Here is a 25,917-nt window from a genome sequence, read left to right as displayed (position 1 = left end):
TGTAAAATGGTTGACCATAGGCATGAAATTAAACAGGGGGAAAAATGTGCCAGATTTAGAAAGTAGAAAGAGTGGAAAATCAACAGTAAGGGTTGAGTGGAAAATGGAACAAACCAGAAATATATTTTGTGTGAATAGCCAGTAAAGCCTCATTAGAAGAGAACATTCACAAACTCATTTGATTTTCATGTTGAATTATGCTGTCCGTAATTCAGCCGAAGCAAACTTCATTTTTTGAATATTATTTGTATTAACAGTAAACAAAACATCAGTAAACGTTCTGAATTTAATACATTACAACACAATATACCACAGAAGTGTTACAAATGTACTCCAAAGGCGTGAGATTTTATGAAAATTATGTACACAAGAATATACAGGGATATTACAAACCAGTGTAGAAAAAAATATCTACATTTTATAACAAGCCTTGGCACACGATGGCATGCAGCATTCACAATTTTGTAAGTATAAAAAGTTCATGCAACCCTATTACAAATCTGTATTTTTGTATTATAGTTAAGATGAGAGTAGAAACTGATGAAAGACCTTTTTATAGGCTACACAATGCTATAGGCTAAATCTGAGCTGATTTATATCAGCACATTCAGAGACATGTTTAAAGCACATGACCTTCAGTTAAGCTGGGTCCACTCAGGTTAAAGGTGTTTTGTCCATTACTAATCTGGCACTAACTGCTCCATAATTACCTGAGTAAATGGTTTGAGCCCTTCTGTGATCACCATGCCCTTTATATAGTACTGAAGTGAACAAATTGATTTTAGTGAATGTTACAATACTTTTCATAACTCGACAAAAGACAGAGAAGAAACAGGAGATAGCTTAATTTACAGCTAGGCAGATCGCCTAAACAAATCATAAAGCCTGAACAAATAACACTGTCACCGCAGACTCAACATTTTTAGCTGATCGCACAGTCAGCCAGGAATCATGATTAGGAAATATTAAAGTACACAACAATGGACTGACGAATGTATAGGAACATACATGTATATCATAATAATAAAGCCTTTCACTGTAGGCTATGTGGACGCTCAATGCTAGTCACAACACTTTCACATGACAATCTGTACACAAGTGCTTACGAATACATGTTGTATGACACAAATACACAGTGCAAAACAAAAACAAATAGGATTCTTTTTATAGGATTGACAAAGTTGCTGGATGACATGTTGAACTTTTTGCCCATAGGTTTCAAGGCCTTTTCCGTGATGACAAAATGATGAAAGAGGGGTGGGTGGAAAATTCATGACCTCTTGACCCCTAAAGTTATGCTCATACCTACAGCCAACAGCACACAGTTCAACATCCTACAAAAATGGATAAAAAAATAAATATATCTGTACAAATGTATAAAACACAACTTATTAATTCAAGACAAAAAATGTGCAGGTTTGTGTCAGTTTTGCTATAAATATCCTCTTCCCATGTACAAAAAGTTTGGAAACATTACTTTTTTTATGTTTTTGAAAGAAGTCTCTTATGCTCACCAAGCCTGCATTTATTTAATCAAAAATACAGAAAAAACTGTAATATTGTGAAATATTATTATAATTATATTTTTTATAATTTATAAAAGGTTTTAATATACTTTAAAATTAAATTTATTTCTGTGATGTAACGCTGAATTTTCATCAGCCATTACTCCAATCTTCAGTGTCATATGATCATTTATTAGTAATGCTGAAACAGTTATGCTGTTTAATGTTTTTTTTTTTTTAAACCTGTGATATTTTTTCAGGATTCATTGATGAATAAAAAGATAAAAAGAACAGTACAGGCTATAAAAAATATTAAGCAGCACAACTGTTTCCAACATTGACAACAAATCAGCATATTAGAATGATTTCTGAAGGATCATGTGACACTAAAGACTGGAGTAATGGCTGATAAAAAATTCAGCTTTGCATCACAGAAATAAATTATATTATAAAGAATATTCAATTAGAAAACCGTTATTTTAAATTGTACTATTATTTCACAATATTACAGTTTTTCGATATTAAAAATAGTAATGTTTCCAAACTTTTGATCAAGTACTGTACATCATGAAAAACGTTTTTTTTTTTTTTTTTTTTTTTTAGAGAGAGAATATTAGTATAGGATTCATAAAAATGTATTCATAGGAAAGAAGAAGTCCAACAACTAACACTTCATTTTGAAGAAGGTAAAGCCCATAGCTGACTGGCACATGCCATTGGTTTAGTTATTGCCATAAAGGTTCATTCTACTCAGTTAATACTGTGGAGCATCAGGCCGACGATACAGACAGAAAGCAGCAGCGTGGGACTCTGTGCTGGTTGCATGCTCTCGTTAATGGGAGAAGTGGTGGCAAAGATGGCATCAGTCTCGTTTCGTGGGAGAGACATGTTACAGATGTTCCCCTCGCAACAGGCTGTACACTCCTGCATAGAGAAAACCAAACAATAAACAGTTAAAGAAAAAAATGAGAGAGATTTACACTTTCTGAAGTAATGCCAGTGCTTGAAATGCCAGACAGCACTGATGAATGGTTAAAAAGCACAGCGCAGTATGAAAGGTTTTCGAGGCACACTTTTGTGAGACATGCTTCTAAAAAATAACAAGAATAAACAAACACAGAAAATGCTGAACTGCAGATTCGTAAGCTACTGTTTTTGATAGAAACCCCCCCACAAAAGCAATAAAGCTACTGAGCATGACATGTGGAAAAAAAAATCAAGATATTGTGGCCACAAATTAAGAATTATTTCCCACAACTTAATGTTGCCACAGTTTAAGTAAATTAAATCAAGGGGACAAATTAGTACAATGTGGCCACAAATCTGTGGCCACAAAGTCCTATAACTTGTGGAAACAAATTCTTAATTTGTGGCCACCATATATATTGTGTCTTCCTCATGTCTCGTGCCAAGACAGTATGCTACTATAAACACACACTTGTGATGCTTATCCTGCCCCCCGGCTTCTACTGATCGGTCCCACTGTTTTAAAACTGACATTAATACAGAATCTTAAAAAAAGAGCAGTGGGAAGCTGCCCTAAAAACAGTTGTAGAAGATTAAATTATATGCAAGGATAACAGCACCAATCACAGTTCAATATGCAAATAGACATTAGAAAGAAGACCAGTATATATTATGATGATGTAACTGCTTTTGGCTACATTCTGAATGCTGACCATTCTATCAATGCGAGTCAATTGGAGAACTTTAATCAAACTTGACCCGTGCTGGCAAAATGAGTCGCAATGAGCAAATTTTCAAAAATGAGTAATTGTTATTTTTACATTTTCTATTAAAAAGACTTTAAAATGATCATTTGATGATTTGAAGTAGAATCAGCAAAGTCAATTTTAAGAAAAATCAAGTTGAATTTTTGGGGAAATTTCCAAAACAAAATCACCTAGCAAGCAACCATACCTTAAAATCCCTGGTAATACAAGCAAATTTGCCACCAAGTCACAACCCATATCTATAGGAAATATATATATTCAACTTTTTTTTTCCATGATACCACAATTGTTTGATTAACATTAATGAGACAGACAGCCTATAGGCTATATTAGACCTACTGTACTGCACCAATCTGATATAATGTTAGACATCAGATGGTTTCTTTTGTTTATATTAGCATGAGTTTGAAAATTATCATTAGTTCAGACTCAAGCCATCGAGAATTCGCTATGAATATTCTCAATGTCGGAATGCCGCGCTTTAAAACGATACCAAACTCGCCAGTCATCGAGAAGTGAGGAGAGAATATTTTTTTTCATGGACAAGGGAAAGGTTCTCCTCTCAGAAAACGCACAAATAAACATAATTTTAGATGTTTAATTTCTATGTGGAGCATTGGGATCGCTAAACTAGGGCTTAATCACTCCTTTTTGTGAAAATCTCAAATTCGACCAAAAGTGACATTTTTTCACTTGTTTTGCCTGTAGATCGTAAATCAGCCTCATTTTGCCAGCATGAGTCACTTTAAAAAAAGTGTGTTTAAGTCAACATAAAAAAATAAAAAAAAATAATGGAATATTGCTGTAAATGACTAATCTGTGCAAACAACAACCATCCAACTATTCAATCAATTCCATTCCATCCAATGTTTCATTCGGATATACATCACCACAGGGATGAAAAGATTATCTTAACTTCCGTTTCATGCCAACTTTAAATTGTTTAGGGCTTAATTAAGTCCCGAATTTTCATAGCCTACTTGGGATTAGGCCAGAATGTATTTGTGTTCGTCTGAACTGTTCTTTCTAGGTAACCTATTTTTTAACCTTAGGATGAACCTTCAACTTCTACATTTTCTCTTTTAGTGTTGCTGTGGCATCTTTACACCGCATTTATCTCTCAATCTGGCCTTCTCACATCTGCCCCCTGCCCTCTGCATAACTCCTGTCCCGTGCTGGAGGTAAAAGGTAAGTTACAAAGAGTTCAGGGAGTGACCAGGCGCACCTTTCAGCAAGGATTACTCAGAGAAGGATTACTGAGAGATGGCAGCATAACTCACAACTTTATCTCATCTGCAGTGAAATCACTTGAAAGGATAAATGGATTAACTAAAGAGCAGAGTTTAGTGTTGCTGACTGAGCCATATCCTATAAGCAGCAGAAATGTTTATCGTCCACTCAACATGTTTAAGATCACTTCAAGTGGACTGTGTAAAGTGAGATGAGATGGATTTCAGTAGGACGAGCATGACACAAACTGGATGCACAAGTTGATATGTGAGTTGTGTTTAGTTGTTCTCACCCTGTTTCCTTCATGGTCCATGTCCGAGCACCCCGTTTCAAGACAGTCTTCCAGCGCCACGCAACGCTTTTGCACCGACACTGTGTTTCCATCCCAGTTCATCTTATGACGTGTGTAGCAATATCTGCTCTCTAAAAGTAACAAAGAAACTTCACTTAGTTTTCTCAAGGGCACACTGTATACATCACATAAGACTAATGGAGTCAGATTCCAGTAGAAAGGAAATATTCCTCCAGGGATTTTTCTACGGATATTGCAGTACTCGCCCTCAGCCGATATTTAATAAGTGCCCATGAAATATGAGCAACAAAATATTGCACAAGAACTACATGGAAACACACAACACAACCATATCTGAGCGTTCCAAGAAATGTATACATTCCCTGCAAAACTGCAGATGATCTGTAGCAGCATGTGCTTACTGAAGGAATGAGTGTCTGTAAGGGGTTACAGCTCTTGAGTCATTAACACAGTGCTGTAAATCAGACCCAACACAGCACCAGCCTCCTTATATGGGAGGCTATTCATGGCAAAAGCATGTACTGAATATATATCTTAAACAACTCATAGGCAAAGCAGGGCCTGAAAAATACTGAACCTGCATCTTATTCACTAAGCATTCGCTAAATACATTTTGACCCAGAGAGGATTTTCTTTTCCCCCCAAAATGCTAGTTATTGTTATCGCATTAGACTGCAACTTACTGACTTTGCTCACTTTTGTTCTTTTTTGGGGTTATTTTCCACCTGGTTACACTTGTGTTCCCAGTCAAAAATGACCAATCCTCAAAAAATAGCTTATAAATCTCTTGTTATGGGACAAGTATTGGATTTTAATCTTGTTTCCTTTCAATTAGCAAAGGTTTTGTATTTATTTTATGAACTGATTGATAGTAGGCCGCAAGGCCTCATTGTTTTTAACCGGGAACACCAAATTCGTTTTTTTTAGCAAAGCGCAATTAAATAGCACTGTCACCATTTAAATGAAGTCATTGTCATTATTTTCAGCCCAAACATGCCTCCTTTGTATATAAATTGGATTAATTATAAATTGCGCCTTGTTTTGCAGAACGACATAAATACTGTACTTTAGTTTTAATAGGCACCCTGCTTCAAACTGCTCTGTAATAGGAGAGAGAGGTTATGGAGATGTTGGCACCTCGTGGACAGTAGAGATCTGGAGCCCAGCGATTGCATTCATAGTTGTCAGGTGCATCTTCACAGGTGAAACATTTAAATCCTCCTGGATATGGAGTTGCTGGGAAAACAAAGGACAAAAGAATAATAATCAATGTAAATGGAATGATTTAGATCATCATTTAGTGATTGCAAATCTGTTGGTGAAACTGATCAGCTGATTATGTTGAACAAAAGGACGGGAATCATCAGATATAAATATTATATTGTATGATATTGTATATACATATAACATCTTATCTGCCAATATAATCTTATATTTACTACCGTTCAAAAGTTTGGGGTCTGGAAATATTTTATGTTTTTAAACAGTAATATTGTGAAATATTATTACAATTTAAAATAGTTGTTTTCTATTTTAATATATTTCAAAATGGAATTTGTTTTTTTGTGATGGAAAAGCTGAATTTGATCCTTCAGAAATCATTCTAATATGCTGATTTGGTGCACAAGAAAAATTCTTGATTATTATCAATGTGGAAAACAGTAGTGCTGGCTAATATTTTTGAGGAAACCATGATATATATATTTTTCAGGATTCTTTGATGAATAGAAATTTCAATAGAACAATTATATAAGGAGAACAACAATGTAAAAAAAAAAAAATTTTCATCTGCATCAAACTTAATTTGCACAGTTAAATTCGGAGCATGTTATAAATGTGGTCAAATAGAAATAAATGATTGTGTTGTCATTATGCCACCGTGTTCTGAATGGTAATCGATTTTCTTTTTCTCCAAAAAAAAAGAAAAGCAAAACAGTAAAAATAAAAATAAAAATTGTTTCTCCTATTGACCAAGTTACATTTTTTTTATCTGACTTTATGATTTACATACAGTGTTTACAGAATAGATAACATGCCAGTCACTCATTTCATTTTTAAATAAATTGCATGTAATTATGTAGGCTACCTGTATCAATTTCCTAATCAACAGAACCACTTGTGAAAGACTGAGACACAATCTTTTCAAGTGCTCTTTGCTGTTAATCCTTAGATGAAAAAAGTCCTTGGGAAAACAGTGTGCTTTTTCTCTTCCTGAAGCTCCACAATCAGATTACGCGACTCGCACAGAATATAAACGTCAGCCTCGTTTTTGTTTTAAAGTTTTAAAGAGAAAAAAACTCTTGTTGAGCTCATCCAGCAAATGCTTCAAGAATCTGATCAAGTGACCATTTTAAACAGGCCATTCATTCATCCAAACAACCCAATGTGTTATTACGTCTGAGGTCTCTAAATAGCTCAAACAGACCTTAGTTAGAAGTTCATTTATGACCTGCAGATTTTACTGTTAACCCCACCAGATTCCTGTGAGCCTCCTTATGAGAAAGCGGTCACTAATTAATACATTGATACAACTGACTGTAACTTTTTTTATATATTTATAGCACAGACTTAAAGAGATGAGAGAAACATTTGAGTTAATACAACAGCAAAATATGGAGTCTGAGGCACATTTACGACCCTTGTGTCTGTAAACATTTTCTTCCTTTCCTTCCTTTCCAATTCAATGTGCATGTCTTGTGTGGATATCCGTTTCATATTTGATGTCAAAAAAGGAGAAAACAAAACAATTTGTAATATAATCCAATGTAAACATGCTTTGAGTTTTTATAATGAGCTGATTTTTGATAGCCACCAACAATTTGTTGCACATGTAAACACACTCATTGTGAAGTAGTGCTAAGTATGCTAAATGCGTGGAGTGTGTTTTGTTTTCTGAATCCACACTTGCCATCTGGAGTGATGAAACAAAATCAGCTCCATCATCACAGTAAATCCTCTACATCAATGTGCAACAGCCGGATATCAGAAGGTCACACATACGGTGGTGGTGCACAAACTATTTTGAGATCTCATAAGAACTGATTTGTTTTAAGCTCACACACACACACACACTCAATCCCCGCTGGGCCATTGAGCAGATACGGATATCTCCAGCTGTACACCGGAGAGCCACCACACAGCTAAAGGGATTTTGGGAGGTCCTGCTCACTGTGATGAAAGAGTTTGGGATTTCACAGATTAATTCTCTCAACAGAACTGAGACCAACATCTACTCTCTTTCATTATGGATAATTGTACTTGCCACATGTTACCAACTCACTAAGATATTTACATATCAAAAACATGGATAGTATTGGTAACAAGTGATCAAAACTTTTATGGTAAGTCATGGAACAACATGTAATGCATAAAATATCAGTACATTCAAATATGAAGAAATAGGAAAAATAGGAATGGGCACCATGAGGAATTTAACGATTCTGGTTCCATTTCTGAATGGAAAATGTTTGGAATTGCTTTCACTAAAGGACATTCTAATAAAAATATATTTATGTATATATATAAGCTGTATATACAACTTCTATTTTTATATACGTTTTAATATACATAAAGATGTTTAAAAGAAATTAATATTTTTATTCAGCAAGGATATTAAATTGAAGAGTTTAAAGACATTTATAATGTTACAAAAGATTTATATTTCAAATAAATGCTGTTCTATTGAACTTTGTATTCATCAAAGAATCTTGAAAAAAATTAATGAATCACGATTTCCACAAAAATATTAAGCAGCACAATTGTTTTGAACATTGATAATAATAATAATTGTTTCTTGAGCAACAAAACAGCATATTACTGAAGACTTGAGTAATGGCTGAATACATTACACTTTAAAAAAATAAAATAGAAATGTGACCCTGGTCACATGGGTCACAGTTTTGACATTGAGATTTATACATCATATGAAAGCTGAATAAATAAGCTTCCCATATGGTTTGTTAGGATAGAACAATATTTGGCAGAGATATGACTATTGAAAATATCGCCTTTAAAGTTGTCCATTTATGTTCCCGACTGTGCTGCATTCACTCACAAAAATAAAATGTTTTATATATTTACGGTGGGAAATTTACAAAATATCTTCATGGAACATGATCTTTACTTAATATCCTATGATTTTTTTGGCATAAAAGAAAAATCGATCATTTTGACCCATACAATGTATTGTTGGCTATTGCCACAAATATACCCGTGCGACTTATGACTGGTTTTGTGATCCAGGGTCACAAATGCACTAATATTTTTGATTAAATAAATGCTGCCTTGGTGAGCATAAGAGACTTCTTTCAAAAACATTAAACAAATCTTACCGACCCCAAACTATAGTGTTAGTATTTGTTTGAATGTATATTAACAAACAATATTGTTAAAAATGATATAATGTAATTTTGTTTGTTGATGACATAAAGAATGCTATCAGAAAAGGTTACCAATATATTTGACAAATGTAAAAGCCATTTCCCCATAAAGAATTTCAAGATGCAAATCAAACGGGGGTTAAAGGAGAAAAGGTCCCAGGCAGAAAAGGCTACACTGACCTATAGCGCAACGGCCATTGCCACATGCTCTGAACAATTGATTTCACATCAGCAGGCCTAGTGGGCAATCTATGAGTTTTATGGTGGGGGGTCTTAACACAGCTGGTGTGTCAGCTGAGACGCTGAGTTTAGCTACGCGTCACTGGCCCGCTGCTCAACCACTGATACAGCCTGGAAGGCCAATTAGGTCACAATATAAAATCTAGAACCCCATATTTGGAATGAATTTGCATTCAGAGCCTGAAGGTCTAACAGCTCCATACCAGCCCTTAAAAGATCTATAGAAGCCAGGATTGACACCTGATGTCTGACCCTTTTGTTCTTCCAGATGAGATGACCCAGGAACTCAAGGATTATATCAGTTTCATTTTCAAAGCTTTGGCAGGATCTAAGAGGAAAGAAGGCTAAAGAAGAAATACTTACTTGAGGGATGGAGAAAAACAATGTCTTTTTCTGTGAATTCCCTAGATTGAACCGCTTTGATCCAGCCGGTGATGGCGGTCAGCATTAAGCCCCAGGCCATGATAGGCCAGGGTTCCATAGCTGGAGGAAAACTCACATGAGCAGGTACCCAGATCCAACACGGCACCTGTTAAACAACACAGCCGTGGTCACACAAAACAACTTAAATATTAGGCGCCAAATAAATTAAGTTTAACAAGGGATTAAAGAAACATCTGAAGAAAGAAGGGAACTCTATAGGATTAAAGGAGTTCAAAGCAGTGTTATCCCACTCCAAAACACCGGACACAAAGAGGCATGCTTGTTATTCCAGCAAGTCCTTCATTATATCAGTGACAATGTCAGCAGTCTGCCAATGTCCTGACCCTCAGCGATAGTGGCCCTCTTAGCTGTTTGCTTTGGTTGTTGGCAGCAGAACAAACACTCATCTATTGTTTTCGATTACTGAATGCCATGCTCACAATGCAACATCTTTGATGAACACCATAAAATGGATACTTATATATTTACAGTCCGCGAAACAGGATCAAATTTAATGGAACAAAATGTGCTTCATGTGGCTTTTTTTTGTTGTCGATAATATTCTATTAACAAAAATGTATGTTTTTTTTTCTGGTCACATTTTATATTAGGGTCAAATTCTATTAACTATTAAATTAAATGAGTAGCCCTTTAACTTTAACTACGACTTTTGCCTCAAACTCCTAATACGGCTTATTAATAGTTAGTAAGTTATGGGCTGTAAAATATATTCATGCAGAATAAGGCATCAATAAGTACTAATAAGTCAATATCTTAGTAATATGCATGCTATTAAGTAAGTTAATAGTGAGAATTGGACCCTAAACTAAAGTGTTACTGTTTTTTTCTTTATAAAAAAGAATAAAAGTACATTTTTATTTTTTACCATGCACATTTACTTTATACTAAACCCAATTAAAAAGCATAACAAAGGTTGAAAAATGAGAAGGATCTGTGCTTTTTTTTTGGTGCGATATACAAAAAAATCCCCCTGAAAGACTAAAATAAGCCTGGAGAAAAGCACATGGCTTAAACACAGAGCTCTGCGGTTTACATTACTGAAACGAAAGCTGGGGCAGATTACACATTTTTCAGAAGTGCTTGACTAAACCGCTTTGTGTTCTTTCTTCAGCGAGTCAGATGGAGGGCCAGCCAGAAATCAATCCATTCATTTTGGTGAATCAATTGCTCTTTCTTTGTTTACAACTCTCAAATTGAATTCCCCTCTGCAAAAAGCTGACTCATAATAAGAGAGAGCAGAGAGAGCTAATAAATATAACCTTCAGACTGTATTAAACCTTTTACAAAAAGACTGGTTGAAATGTATACCATTTTTGCTGCATTTCCCCTTTAAAGTTTATGAGTTTGAGTATATTTCAGTCATCAGGTATGACAGACAATCAGAGTGCTTCCTTTATAAGATATTTGCTTTATTTATAGCATATTAGATCAAAACAGTTATTTAATGATGGCAAAAAGCATCCAGTTCAAATTTTTAGATGGTGAGTACTGCAGTATTGTGTATTTTGTCTTCTCCATCACTTCATTCACATACCAATCTTAACCTGGAAGAAAAAAAAAAAAAATCCCATCTTCATAGTATCACCACCTTTTTGTTCTTTCTGTGGTTTATTAAAAAAGATTAGATCTTATTATATCTCAGCAAATAGTTCCCATTTAAACATGAGCAATAATCCCAGCACATCTCTGTGAAAGCAGATGCGTGAGAACCAATCAATCACACTAGAACTGAAAAACAAAATGAAAAATCTAAAATAATAATAATAATAGTTTCATAATAATTAATAATAATAATGATGGTCAATTAAAAAAATAATATATTTTTATCAATTCAAAGACAATAAGAGCCCTTAAAGTTATACATGTCCAATAGGATTATAATGGCTTTCCCGTCTGAGGATGTAAAATAGATTTCTATTTCTCCTGTTAATGTGTTAGCCATGCTACTCTCAGAAAAAATGATTAAATAGCCCGACACCGGGCGACCCTGAGCTCCTGTTGCTGTGTAGCTCCTGACCTCTCAGACAATGTAGAGTGGCACAGCACAGCCGTGTTACAGAGCATCAGGTTTCCTCAAAGCAATCCTTTTCTCCACTGAAGGTCTAAGGTGCCATTGAAAAGGAGCACAGAAGTACATATCAGTTTTCCTTTTTAGCTGATTGGTCCCACAAGCTGTTGCTCGACTGGGAATGTCAACAAACAATTTAAGTATGTTTTGACACACCTTTGATAAATGCGCTGACCTCTATAATACGTTAAGTCTGGAGGTAATTCGAGGTGAATTCGATTTTCCCCTTGGGCTTCCGGCATTATATTAGTAAGAATTGAACCCGTGTACAGTACATGTGTTTCATGGGGATGCTGAACAGATACAGAGAAAACCGGAGAGTTCTACAATGAAAGAGCCAGGTGTTATGATGAATTAAGTTATTTAGTTAATGACGTATATTTCTGCCATCACAGTTTCTACAAGAGAAAACATTAAAGGGATAGTTCACCCAAAAATGGAAATTCTGTCATCATTTATTTGCCCTCACGTCATTTTGTATGATTTTCTATCTTCAGTAAAGTAGGCCTACATTCCCATACACAAAATAAATATATTTTCTGGATATGTTTTGGAATATATGCACATATTTGAAATTGGCCCAATAAATATATTTCATACTTATATTTCATATATTTTTGTTATATTTCAGAATATATTTCAATGTATTTTTTTCTGTACGGGTCCCCAAAAGTGTCAAAAATATATGTGGCATATATTCCAAATACATTGAAATATATTCTGAAATATAACAAAAATATATGAAATATAAGTATGAAATATATTTATTGGGCCAATTTAAAATATTTGCATATATTCCAAAACATATCCAGAAAATATATTTCAAATATAATTCTTTTGTGTATGGGTTGTCAAGTATATTGTGGCCAACTCACAGTCAAATAGTGAGCCTAATTCTTAAAACTAGATTACTTGCAGTGAAATGAGTTCAGATAAAAGCTCAGCTTAGATAAAATCACCCTTTGTATGAGACTGTGACATGAAGAGGGAATGAGTTAATTAAGCAAAGTCTTGAGTAACAAAAATACATCCTACTGATAAGAAAACATGGATTCAGTTTCAACACAGGTGTCCTCACACCGAGGCATCTTATTCAGCTTTATCTGTCATTGGAGAGTCTAATGTCCTAGACCATCAAACACCAGCTGTCCAGGCCACAACTTTGACAACATGGGTGATAAGAGATCTTCAAAAATAGTGAAATACAGAGACATAACAACTATATGCTAATACACATACCGTTTAATGTTCGGTGTCATTCAAATTTATCAAAGCATCCTGAAGAAAACAAAAAAAAAACAAATCATGATTCAACCAAAATATTAAGCAGCAAAACTGTTTTCAAGATTGATGTAATAATATGTTTCTTGAACAGCAAATCAGCATATTAAAATGATTTCTGAAGGATCATGTGACACTGAACACTGGAGTAATGATGCTGAAAATTCAGCTGTCATCACAGGAATAAATTAGCCTGGGTTTCCCCATACTGCCTTGCTCGCAGCGCGATTCTATTCACGCTGCTAGGCAGTCTGGACACCATGGGACAATTTTTCCCCTGAAAAAGGGAACCAATCATAGAACGGGGAGGGAGCAGCAAGATGATGACGACACCGAAGCAGTTTGTTTATATCAGACTCGAAGTTACCTTCTACCCTCATGTTTATCTTTCACAAACGGTAATATTCGCTAAACGCCATCGTGTACAAATAAATCTTTGACCCATCGTCTTTTTCCTCGTCGAATTTCTCTCACTCTACATACGTCATCTGGTATAATTGAAGCGATTGGCTATGAGCTACATACAGGCGCATTTGATAGACATTCATAGCGCCCAATAAACGGCTCTGGGCATTCGTAAACCACGCCTCAAATACGAGAAAATGCGCACGTAGTTCCCAGACCAAGTCTCAATGAGACTTGGTCTGACGTTAGCCAGGCTAGGAATAAATTACATTTTAAAATATATTACAATAGAAAATAGTTATTTTAAACTGTGATAATGTTTCACTGTTTTTTGTTGTTCAAAACAATGCAGCCTTGGTGAGCATAAAATAAATATTGAAAAAATCATGCTTAAATCATTTATGTGGCACTAATGCCAGCAGATCTTTTCTTTATAATTATATTAATAATTTCACTTTAAGTGTTGACACTCTAATCATAATAATGACGACTGTAACTCATGCCAGTCAAACAAGGGACATTTTTAATTTAAATACTTTCCAAACAAGGCACATAATAATTACTGTGACATTCAAAGGAAACCTTCCAGACCAATCAGGAAGTGCCTCAGGTTGAACTTCGGTGCCCAATCTCCTCTAAAGCTGTGCCAGGTGCCTGCCATGAGCAATACCTGTCATCAAAGCCTAAACGCCTGCAAGTCGTTCTGGAAAATGGAAACTGCGGTTGTCGGTTTGTTTAAGCAGACTATTCTGTTGTTTGGAGAGTGTTGAAGAGGATTCAGGATACAATAAAGCATAGCTGGAGAGTAAACACTTTAGCACAACATGAACCTGGCTCAGGAGCAAAACAACCTTTTGCACTCGCTTGATTGTAGTTCTGTACTGCTTTTATGCAGTCTCTGAGCCTTGTAATGCAAAAGTGTTTGAGGCAAGTTAAGGAGGGATGACTATGTGTTCATCTAAAACCACTGGTACATTTAAACATCTTTATGCTCTTTCAATAACATTGCACATAAACTGTGTCTTCAATTTCTGTCTCTACAATATCCATGCGCATTATGTATGCTATTAACACATCACATATGTACACTGATGTACTACATTCATTTACTACTACTTCTGTTATACTTCATTTACATTTAATGTACATTTAATAATTTAGCAGGCGCTTTTATCCAAAGCGACGTACAAATGAGGAAAACAATGGAAGCAATCAAACCAACAACAGGGCAACAATATGCAAGTGCTGTGACAAGTCCGTTAGTTTAGCAACAGTACATGTAGCAATTTAATAAATGGCCAAAGACTAAAGAAGTCAGGCAGGTCATTTCACCAGCAGGGAACAGTTTAAGTATCAATTTTCAGTCGCATTAACTTTGTATTAAGAATTATCTTTGTCTCAGATGTTTCTGCTAAAAATAAAAAAATAAAGAAACAAATAACACATTTGTGACCCTGGACCACAAAACCAGTCACATGGGTCATTTTTTTTTTTATTGAGATTCATACATCAACTGAAAGCTGAACAAATAAGCGTTCCATTGATGTATGGTTTGTTAGGATAGGACACTATTTGGCTGAAATACAACTATTTGAACATCTGGAATCTGAGGGTTGAAAAAAATCAAACCATTGAGAAAATCGCCTTTAAAGTTGTCCGTTTATGTTCGCTATTGTGCTGCATTCACTCACAAAAATAAATGTTTTATATATTTACGGTAGGGAATTTACAAAATATCTTCATGGAGCATGATCTTTACTTAATATTCTAATGATTTTTGGCATAAAAGAAAAATCGATAATTTTGACCCATACAATGTTGGCAATTGCCACAAATATACCAGTGCAACTTGTGACTGGTTTTGTGATCCAAGGTCACATTTGTTGCCATACCATTCAAAGGTTTGGGGTTGGTAAGATATATATATATATATATATATATATATATATTTTTTTTTTTTTAAGTCTATTATCACCAAGATATACAATAAAAACTTGTATATATCAAGATATTTTAAAATTAAATTTATGGCAAAGCTGAATTTTCATCAGTGTCACATGATCCTTCAGAAATCATTCTAATATGCTGATTTGCTGCTCAAGAAACATTTCTTATTATCATAAGTGTTCACTCTCAGAAAAAAAGGTACAAAAGCTGTCACTTGGACAGTACCCTTCAAAAGGGTTCTAATATGTACCATTTAGGTACTAATATGTACACGTTTGGTACCAATATGTACCTTTGAGGGACTTAAATGCACTCTTTAGGTACAAATGTGTACCTTTTGAAAAGGTACCGCCACAGTGACAGCTTTTGTACCTTTTTTTCTGAGAATGTTGAAAACAGTTGTGCTGCTTACAATTTTTGTGGAAATGCATTTACTTTTTTGTTTTCCTTGATGAAAGGTCAAAAGAACAGCATTTATTTGAAACAAAAATAATTAGTAACATTATAAATACCCTCACTCTCATTTTGGATCATTTTAATGCATTCTAGCTGAAAATCTCACTGACCTCAAACTTTTGCACAGTAATGTATAGTAGCAATAAAAGTGTATACTATAGTATAATCTATACTAATGTAGATAGTAAGATAATTCGGTCTTGGAATAATTTTATAAGAAATGTTTGAGTTTGTATTAAAAAACAATACCCCCCCCCCCCCTTCAAAGAAAGAAAGAAAGAAAGAAAGAAAGAAAGAAAGAAAGAAAGAAAGAAAGAAAGAAAGAAAGAAGCATTAGCCATTTGACTGCATGTGTTACACAGCTTTTAAAACAAAACAGTGCTGATTTGAGTTTTTTTGCACCTGTGATACACCATGTAAGAATGACTGCAGGAGCTCTGAAAGCCTGCCTTCCTCTCTGTACAGCATGATACATCCAGTCACACTCATGTCATCTCATTCCTGCAGGTCACTGGCTGACTCAGACCCAGCAGGGTGGAGGAAAGAGACAGCATGGAGAGGATTGAGTCTCCCCGCAGGTCAAGGGCCCTGGAGTTCCTGCCTGAGCCACTGCCAGGTGAAAAAGACTAACTCAGGTCAGAAACACGATATTCTGGGTTGTGAATTGGCCTGTGAATGGCAGTCGCTCCCATTAATGGAGGGAAAGAAATGCAAATCCTCTCCTGTGACTTCCAAAACTTGTTGGACCAGATTTTGCACAGGTTTGAGAAGTTAAAAGAGAAGAGTGGCAAGAAAGCGGCAAGCTGCAAGTTGTGGCTCTTTTCCAGTCTGTCACAAACACCCGAATGTCAGCATTTCGTCTAGAAGTAAAACATTATACTAGAAACTGCACAAAAAAAAAAAAAGAGGTTATTATTACTTACTGTAGGACAATAGCACACAATTCTCTTCTATTCCATGAATAGAATTAAACAAAAATATAGCACAACACCTTCAAAACCGTATAGCAAAATTTCTTGGAAGGCCTCAATACAGCAAGAATGGACAATAATGCAGATGCTCATTTGAGAGAGGGCACAATGCAATCCCAACAGAGCCCTGCCTGTTGTCACAAGTCAAATGGCACCGAGCAATACCTCTGCCCTATAGTGCACCCGGTCAAAACTAAAGGAGTCACATTGGATCAGAATCACAGACCAGCTAATTGAAATCCTACATGCACACACACACACTAATCCGGCACTATTCGTTTGAAGTGGTCCGATTCAGCTGCATAATTTTTAATCCCCTCTTCAGACTCTTGACACATTCAAAGATCCAAGGAATCAGTCATGTAGCTCAGAATAACACAATGAAAAATAAACTTCAAATGCCCCAGATAATGCAGAAAAGATTATCTGCCTTAAAAGAGCTTTGTTGGAACAATATTAATGACACAATGCGCCATATGCTACATGAATAAATTTGGAGGGAAAATATTGATATTTTGATTGATTGCTTGCTTTAATATTTTCTTTGGGTGAGCATAAGGTCAAAGTGTTAGGGTCATAAAACAACTGTCCTGATGTAACAATCAAGAGGAAAAAAAAACAATATATATATATATTTATTCTCCTAAAAAAATATGTATAAATATAAATTCTCCTTAAAAAAATTCTTAAGTAGTTTGACATCATTTTTTATAATTATTTATTTAAAAAAATTCTTATTAATATTTAAAAAGCTCATACATGCAATACAACCAACAACACAGAAACATGCAGTAAAAACATTAGAGGGATAATTTTATGCTGATTACATATACTCCAGCAGAATTGGGTTTAACTGATTAAGCTAGATCATAATGACCTCTGCAATCTCTTCTCTCCCTCTTGTTTGGTGACCCCACTTCTTCAAACTATATGGGAAAGACTTGAGCTCTATTGTATCTGTCCTACCATACAAAATGTCTTACATGTGGGGTGGGTCAAACCGAGGAGGGATAAAATATCTGTGTGGCAGCTGTAGAACACTAAGTGGGTGGGGCATAGGGTAAGTTTGATTCCCTTGAACTTTGGGCCAGCAGAACCATAACAGGATAAGACGGCAATGAGGGCTAATTAGGAATGTTCATGAAAGGATTTGCTCCCTCTTTTGTCTTTGGGGCTCAGATGGCAAAACCTCACATTCTCCCAACAAGACATTTACACTCGGTGATCACGGACAGAGTGTGACTGAGTTCAATCACATGGGGGAAAACACACCCCCTCACTCTCTGAACTATGAGGCTTTTGTTCATATTTACATGTAAACATCTGCAGTTCAGACATCGTGGGTATATTTGAAGATCACCTGACACTGGAGGAGCTTGTGATCCTGTCAACATACCATGCCAAAGAACATCATTATTAGGATAAATTGCCTAAACATAAGAGCACTATGTCTGTTCAAGGTCTAAATGTTAGAATGATATGGTTGTGAATAAAATACCTTGTCATCATTTCAATAAAAACAAGAAAATCCACCAAACAGCCAACTTATGGAAAGCCTCCAGCTGTAAAGAAAAAAAATTCCCACTAAATTTAATTTTGTAAACATTTACGTTTAAGACGGCAGTTCATCAAAAACATGCCATTGAAAATCCTCTACAATTAGGTATGGGGATTTAAAGCAATGAAATTGGGACAACAAGGAACAGCAATAAGGACATTTGCGTCAATCTTAGTCTCTCACAGACCACCCAAATGTGGACCCTATTTCACCTCAACTTTCAGATTGTCATTCCGTAATATCAAATAATTTCAATTAAATATACAGCATATACAAATCAACATGTTTTTTTTCTTTCATAAAACTATCCAACTGTCCGGTCAAAAAGCAAGCAGGTTAAAAGCGCAGGATATGCAATGTGAATTATCCTGAATAATCCATTCAAGCATTCTCATGGAATGAAAAACTTCAAAGGAAATGAAAAGCCTCTGGAGGTTTCTGAAGTACTGTATCTGCTGCTGATGCTGAGGAGGGAGACACGGACCGCGCTAGACAACATCAAGATTGACTGCATACATATGGGGTTCAAAGCAGAATGGCAAAAAGAGCAGTCCAGGCATGTGGATTTTATGGCTTTTAAAAAAAAAAATTACCACTATCACGGACGCACCTGATTTTGCAGAGTTAGACGCATTCCTGGGTTAACATATTTTGTTGATCCTCCTGGAACAACATTCCAGTCTGAAATTGTAATCCTTAACGTATCCCTAAACCTAACCCTACCCATAAGTTATCCCTAAAATCAGAGGGAAATAGGTGAATAACACTGATGTAGGAGCACCTAACCCTGATTATAAGACTAAACTTGACATCAATTGTAAACATGTTCTTCAAATCTGATTGGTTGATTGGAATGTTGGTCCAGGATGAACAAAGTTGTTGATCCAGGAACATGTTGCAGTTGGTGAAATCAGGTTCTGCGTAACGGATAGAGAGGAGACTTGTAACACTGTACATTTCTTCAAAATCACAAACAAGGGTTTGTTGAAACTCATTCAACATATACAGTCCTCACTCCTCAGGGATGCAAGATTCCCTAAGAAAAAGAACTACAATTACTTTGTGAGGAAGTAAAAAAAAAAAAGTCCTTTCCTGTCTAAATCTAAAATCATGTCTTTGTATGGGAACTTACATTTATTTTATCTATAGGTTGTTGTCCGGAAATCTTAATCGAAAAACGTTAAAAGCATAAATTAAAAAAACTTTTTTTTTTTTTATGTTTATGTAAGAACCCTCATGAAACCCTCATGAAATACCCTGCATTTATTTGATAAAAAAAAAAAAAAATACAGCAAAACAATTATGTTGTGAAATATAATTACAATTTATTTATTATTAAATTATTTATTTTTATTAAATTACTGCTTTATATAATGTATTTTAAAATATAATTTATTCCTGTCATGGCTTCTGAAAATTCAGCTTTGCCATGACTCCAGTCTTCAGTGTCACATGATCTTTCAGAAATGATTCTAATATTCTGATTTGCTGCTAATGAAAAATTTCTTACCATTATCAATGTTGAAAACTTGTGCTGCTTAATAAGTTTTTCAGGATTTTTTGATGAATAGACATTTCAAAAGAAAGAAAAAAGAAAATTGCAATACTGTTAAAGTCATTGCAGAATAATCAATGAATGAAATGCTGAATAAAATGCTTAATTTTTTTATATAATATATATTATTACATTGATACTGAACTACACAGTGGCTGAAGTGAATGAACGTTTCAAATCCTCTGGTTCAGGGTATATTAACAGACTCCATATACATTTTTATACACTGACAAAGGATGCAGCAGTTTCACTCCAGGGTGCAAAAAGGCCCCCGTAAGACAAATCGGATACATCTGGTCAGTAAAGCATTCAAATGGGGTGCGAGAGCAGCTAATTAGCATCTAAATCTGCCAAAAGCTTCCTAACACCATTCACACAGATTTACACAGGCCTATCTGAGAAAAATCCTCGCCATATTGAACATGTACATATAGAAAAAAAAATACATAGTATATCATGTTGTAAAGCAAACGTGCCAAAAAATGAAAATAATGGAATAATGGGCCGTAACGTGCAAAAATAACAGACGCATTAAGAGCGCTGGATGCCTCAGGCGGACTAGCACTGACCCAGTGACAGTGATCTTTGCCTGGTCACTCATGCAGTTAACGCAAAACAAACTTTGCTAAATAATTCAAAAAGAGCATAAGTAATGCACAGCGTTGAGGGATCCTCTCATACGCTCCGATGCACAGCGTTTGTTATGTGCTCAGTCCAACGAGAAGTGTCATTATCCAAAGACCATCAGCCTTTGTCAAGTTCCTCGACATGGTGAGGGGAAACAAAGGGGTCAGATGAAGCCATCGCTCTGTCTTCTGCCTCACCGTCCCCATTGAGAAGGCACTCTGGGTAATGGAGAGTCTGATCTGCACATGGAGCACTGAACCCCCTCCCCCACTACGACACGGGATGCTTTATAAGACCACTGATGGTCACGCAATGGCAAAAAGGTGGCATGTTCCATGACAGTTTACATTGTGGGTATTACAGTGTTATTTCAAGGAAAAAAAACATCAAGACTGAATGCAAGCCAATAATATAGCATGTTTTAACTATTCTAAAAGATAAATCCAGAAACAACACAGTAACATTACATGTAGCAAAACACACACAAGAGCGACAAGATCTAACGTTTCCGTGACATTCCTCCAGCCAGCATCATAACGTCAGATAATGACCCTCATCATACGTCAGCAATAATGACCCATATAACTCTAAATGCCTACATGCCCTTGTCATTAGAAGGTCTTAAATAACACCTTTCGGTTTCTTGTGGCCCATCTGGAGAAACACCTGCCCCATGCTCTAACATGTGCTCATAGAGGTGTTCAACTGTTTCATGGGGTCAGAGGATATGTAAATATGCGGGCCTTCCTGTCACAAGTTTCTCTAAGGGTAAGTATTCACTCAAAGCCGTTGTCAGGTGAAGCTAATCCATCAAATGCTATTCCTCCATCACACAAACAAAGCAGAGGTATTAGCAGGGCTCAATTTTTATTATATTTATTTATAATATAATTATATTATATATTTTGAATATTTTATTATAAAGCATTTTTAAAACATATATAAATTATATATTGAACCATACAGATACTGTATGTCAAAACAACAACAATAAAAAAAATTAAACGAAATATATTTTATATTGTGAGGTTACAGTGGAAATGAAAAGGGCAAGTAAAATAACAAGAATATTTTATTTCGCGAAACTGCAAACAATGACTCGGTATAATGACTATTTAGCAAAGAACGACTCTATATAAGCGCTCTTGTTGCTCTGACTGGGTCAGTCACTATGGTGCTGTAAGTGCACTTACAGTGATTTTTTATTAGGTAGCACTTTTAATTAATCATAAAAAATTCTTGCTCTTTGCTGAAAATAAAATCACGTTTGAACAAAATCTACTACATCTACATTCTGTATCTCACATTTACTAAGATTAACCCCTTTGTTTTACGCAAACAGCTCATGATGCAAATCTCTTCAGTTTAGATGTAGAGCAAATAACATATAAGCCTATCTGCCCCCACTCAGATAAAGTGAACCCAAGAGGCCTAACGGACAATAAATCTTGTGCGTGGGCACTACGATTTTAAAAACTAAGACAAATGCATTTTTCACACTGGTGAGGATCCTTTCATCTCTTAAACATTTTCTTCTTGAATTCATTGTTCTGACCGTGTCCCTTCAACCAAGACTGCAGCCCCACCACAAAATCAGACAGTCTACAGACGGGCTTTAGACACACATCACTGTATAATTACATTCTTCCTATGCATGTTTGCAGGAGACAATGCATTTCCTTTGCCCCAGACTGGACGAGACTATGGGCTTTAGTTTCATTTAACACTGAAATTTGCTTTACAAATGTACTATATGAATTTGAACCAATATTGGGAACACTTTAAGGTTATACACATTAACTTTATGCAATAGTCAATTTAATTCTTTATTCTTTATTTAATCTTTACTGTTTTATTACTTAAACATTTCTGTTCAATCTTTTACTTTGTTTTATTCTTCTGAGCTGGCAAGTATGCCGCCTTTTTTACTTTACTGTAAATAGTGTAAATATTACCCTGACCCTTAGACCAGGGTCATAACGTTAACAATTAACAATACTTTTACATCATATGTTAATCTTGGTTAAGTTATCACACATACATACTACATATATTTAACATTTAAATGATAAATGTTAATATTATTTCATGCATTATGATATAATATTAAATATCAATACTAGCTATCAATGATATAAATGATACATTAAAAATAATTAAATTATACATAATAATATAAATAATAATAATAATAATAATTAATAGTAGTAGTAGTATGAACAACAATAATAAATGAAATGTGATTAAATAAATAGATTAATAAATGCTATAAATATTGTTGATTATTAGTTCATGTTACCTATATGCATCAACAAATGCTAATGTACAGAATATTACTGTAAAGCATTCCCATGATATATATACATACATATGAAGAAAATGACGGTACGAGTCTATTTTCTTTCACTTTGCATTGTCTGAAATGATCTCAGTCGCTGTGATGTCATCAGGGCTTTCCCGAGAAAGCGCTTTCCACTTCAGTGGAAATGTTTTCTCCTATCTGATATCAAAGGAAGCTCGGCTCATAAGTAACCCAATGGATTTCCTCTCACTGCTAAGTGAGAATATTTCGCACTGTGCCTTCCTCTCGTGTCCTTGGCTGCCTGTGTTGAGTCTGTACTCACACACCCCCTACACAGACTACAGATAAAATGCGTTTCACACAATCTTTTGCACAAAAAACAAAAAAACTGACTGTGGAAATGAGCATGGAGTAATTTGTCTTCTCCACCACAACGCAGGTGCATTACAGCTGAGTGAGATTAAGCATCTTCCTCATAAAGAGAAAAACAGCAGTCTGGGCTACATTGTCATAAAAAGGTCATTGGAATGAGAAGACGTGATTTGCCTAGTCAGTCAACATTAGTCATTGGCTCTAAGCCAAAAAACATTTTTACATTACATACTGTATAATAATATCAAGGATTACAGTGACCTACATATTGCATATCCAATAAAAAGCTACATTAAGATCTGCAGAAAACAAATGGGAAAAACCAATGTATCTGTACAGACCATGAACCACTCCTACAAGCACGGCAAACACAAAGCAGCACACAAAGCTCTATCAAGGCAGGGATCTTATCAAATTCAGAAAATCACTGCACATGCACTGCTGTATCCATGCACCTGCTGCATATTATAATTTGAAATATAATAGATCCATTGCTGTGCATGTATTCACACTAGTGGATGCAAAAGTGCTTTAATCCTGATTAGTTCCATATAATATAATACAAATGCACGACACTGAAGAGTGTGGGCAGGGAGGGTAATTCCTGACCTTTTATGAATGCAGTGCATGACAGGTCGCCACTAGCATTTGACAGAATGTCAAAATACACACATTTAACGAGCATGGAAGATAACTCGCTTATTTGGCCAGCACTGTGTTTAAGACATGCACAGTGTAATTTACAGAGATGAATTTGTATGTTTTATTGCATAGTGTCAAATATTAATAAAAATGTGCAATTGTTTGACAGGACGGGCCATTTGTTTAACCTTTGAAAAAGGCATTGTCTTACTTTTGCACACCTTACTAGTTTAGGCTAAGGTTAACACCATATTTACACTATTATTCAGCAAACTACATGTCAAAAACATTTATTTAAACGGTAAACTTTAAATAATAAAAAGCCAGAACTTCACTGTAAAAAAAATACAGTGATGATATACAAGAATTATGCCATAGTATTTTGCTGACTGTAGCCTATAATTGATATTATTCGTTCACTAAATTATATAATGCAAATACACAAACATATTTAGCTAGTCTGTTTGTGCATGTAAAATGTACTGATAATAACACAGAAAGATAATATAATAAAAGGCCACATGATAATTTACAGTTAATAAAAATGCCTCTTCAGCAACAGTAGTCAATAGTAATATGAATACATAGCAGTGTTGGTTACCCACACAAAGACAAAACCATCAGGCTATCATACAACACTAAAATAATGCAATAAACGTGAACTAAATAACCTAAAACGCATATTACATAAATAAGAAGAAACTAACATCTTAAATAAAATCTAAAGAAATGTGAAGGGAATCATGGGAATGTCTCATCCCCCATAAATAATAAACTAATTACAACTAACTAATAAAAAGCATATTTAAAAATAAAAACATATTGCCTTTTTAATATCCATGCATTTTTACTTCTAAAACATTTTGTACAGTAAAATTACACATTTTAAAACGTCTATACGCCTATATGGTAAGGTAACTTACAATTCATAAATAAGTAGCCTATAACTAGCCTCTTTTTTTTTACATTCTTCTCTCCCGTTGAAATTCCTAACATTGTGTAGCCAAAATCTTCTTTACTGTAACCAATGGAAGCGTTTAGCTCGTGAGTGCGTTTCAGTAGGCTGATTATAATGCAAGCGTTCTGGTTTTGACGCAACGCTGTCAAACAGTCTGCGGCTGTTATTTACTAATGTTCACTATCTTTCGAATGTGGTTTGGATCAGAGAGGTACAGTAAATTAAAAGCATTTCACACCAAAAAAAGGTAAAAATCACTCTTATAGGGATAAAAACAGGTCATTTGGGTGTGCTCTGTCATTAATCCAATCGCAGCAGGTCAAATAAAAAGGTTGCGGGCTACTTACCGAAATTTGATTCAAACGACCGTAGTCAAACTTTTATCACGGCAGAATTATCCTCCTATGGCAAGATTCGAAGAAAGTCATGTATATCAATAGTGTCCTTTCAGTTGTCTGTACTCATGACACGTCCGAGCTGAATCTCTGTGAACTCAAAGGTTCCTAAAAGGCGGATGAGACGCTCGGCTGCGCCTATCAGAGGTCGAGAGGAGGCGCGTCCCGATGGATCCACACACACACACACACACACACACACTGTAGCTACTGAGTTTTATTCACGCTACCTGAAGCCATGACTAAAATATCTGGTATTGCTGATTGGTTATAAGCCCATGTCCACTTTAACAATAATATATTTTTATTTTACTTTAGTGTAAATCCACATTTGATCTATCAGAAAAACGTTCAATCGATGGTTCTGTTTTAAAAGTATTTTTGTGCATAATGGGCGCGTGAATTGACTTCAATCGCATCTGGTGCTAAAAACGATGTGTGCATTTATGATGGCCAAAAATGCTGTCTAGATTGGCAGTTTACTAGCTTTTGAAACAGAATCTTTTTAGTTGGCCCTCTGCTGGTGATTAAAAGAG

At 35.2% G+C, this 25,917-nt stretch overlaps 1 protein-coding gene across 3 annotated transcripts; it reads right to left on the bottom strand.

Moving 5' to 3' along the window:
- Positions 1 to 236: 236 nt before the first annotated feature.
- lypd6 (LY6/PLAUR domain containing 6) lies at positions 237 to 25,494 on the bottom strand. Of its 3 annotated transcripts, none has more exons than XR_014628918.1 (6): positions 25,334 to 25,481; positions 9,764 to 9,929; positions 5,919 to 6,017; positions 4,761 to 4,891; positions 2,175 to 2,429; positions 237 to 1,334 (listed from the first exon to the last, which is right to left on the bottom strand). XR_014628918.1 is itself a non-coding variant. In XM_084420887.1 (6 exons), exons 2-6 carry the CDS (start codon positions 9,879 to 9,881, stop codon positions 1,077 to 1,079), a joined length of 741 nt encoding a protein of 246 aa, XP_084277013.1. In that variant the 5' UTR covers positions 9,882 to 9,929; positions 25,334 to 25,487; the 3' UTR covers positions 243 to 1,076. The 3 variants fall into 3 exon arrangements, 2 of the variants coding, with proteins under 2 accessions (XP_084277013.1, XP_084277014.1); XM_084420887.1 differs by having other exon boundaries at positions 243 to 1,334; positions 2,295 to 2,429; positions 25,334 to 25,487; XM_084420888.1 differs by lacking the exon at positions 237 to 1,334 and having other exon boundaries at positions 2,110 to 2,429; positions 25,334 to 25,494.
- Between the last annotated feature and the right edge of the window lie 423 nt (positions 25,495 to 25,917).

This window comes from Rutilus rutilus, assembly GCF_951802725.1.
Source record: "Rutilus rutilus genome assembly, chromosome: 10".
Classification (NCBI taxonomy): Eukaryota; Metazoa; Chordata; class Actinopteri; order Cypriniformes; family Leuciscidae; genus Rutilus; species Rutilus rutilus.
The sequence above is the reverse complement of the archived record's forward strand: the minus strand, read 5'-3'. Positions and strand labels throughout refer to the sequence as shown.

Bases quoted from the DNA above. Each gene is read 5' to 3' on its own strand.
- lypd6 (XM_084420887.1), bottom strand. From the start codon at position 9,881: ATGGAACCCTGGCCTATCATGGCCTGGGGCTTAATGCTGACCGCCATC. The intron at 4,892-5,918 runs GTGCCAACATCT...TGTTACTTTTAG, and splicing joins AGATCTCTACTGTCCACGAG to AGAGCAGATATTGCTACACA. The intron at 2,430-4,760 runs GTGAGAACAACT...TTCTCTATGCAG, and splicing joins TGGACCATGAAGGAAACAGG to GAGTGTACAGCCTGTTGCGA.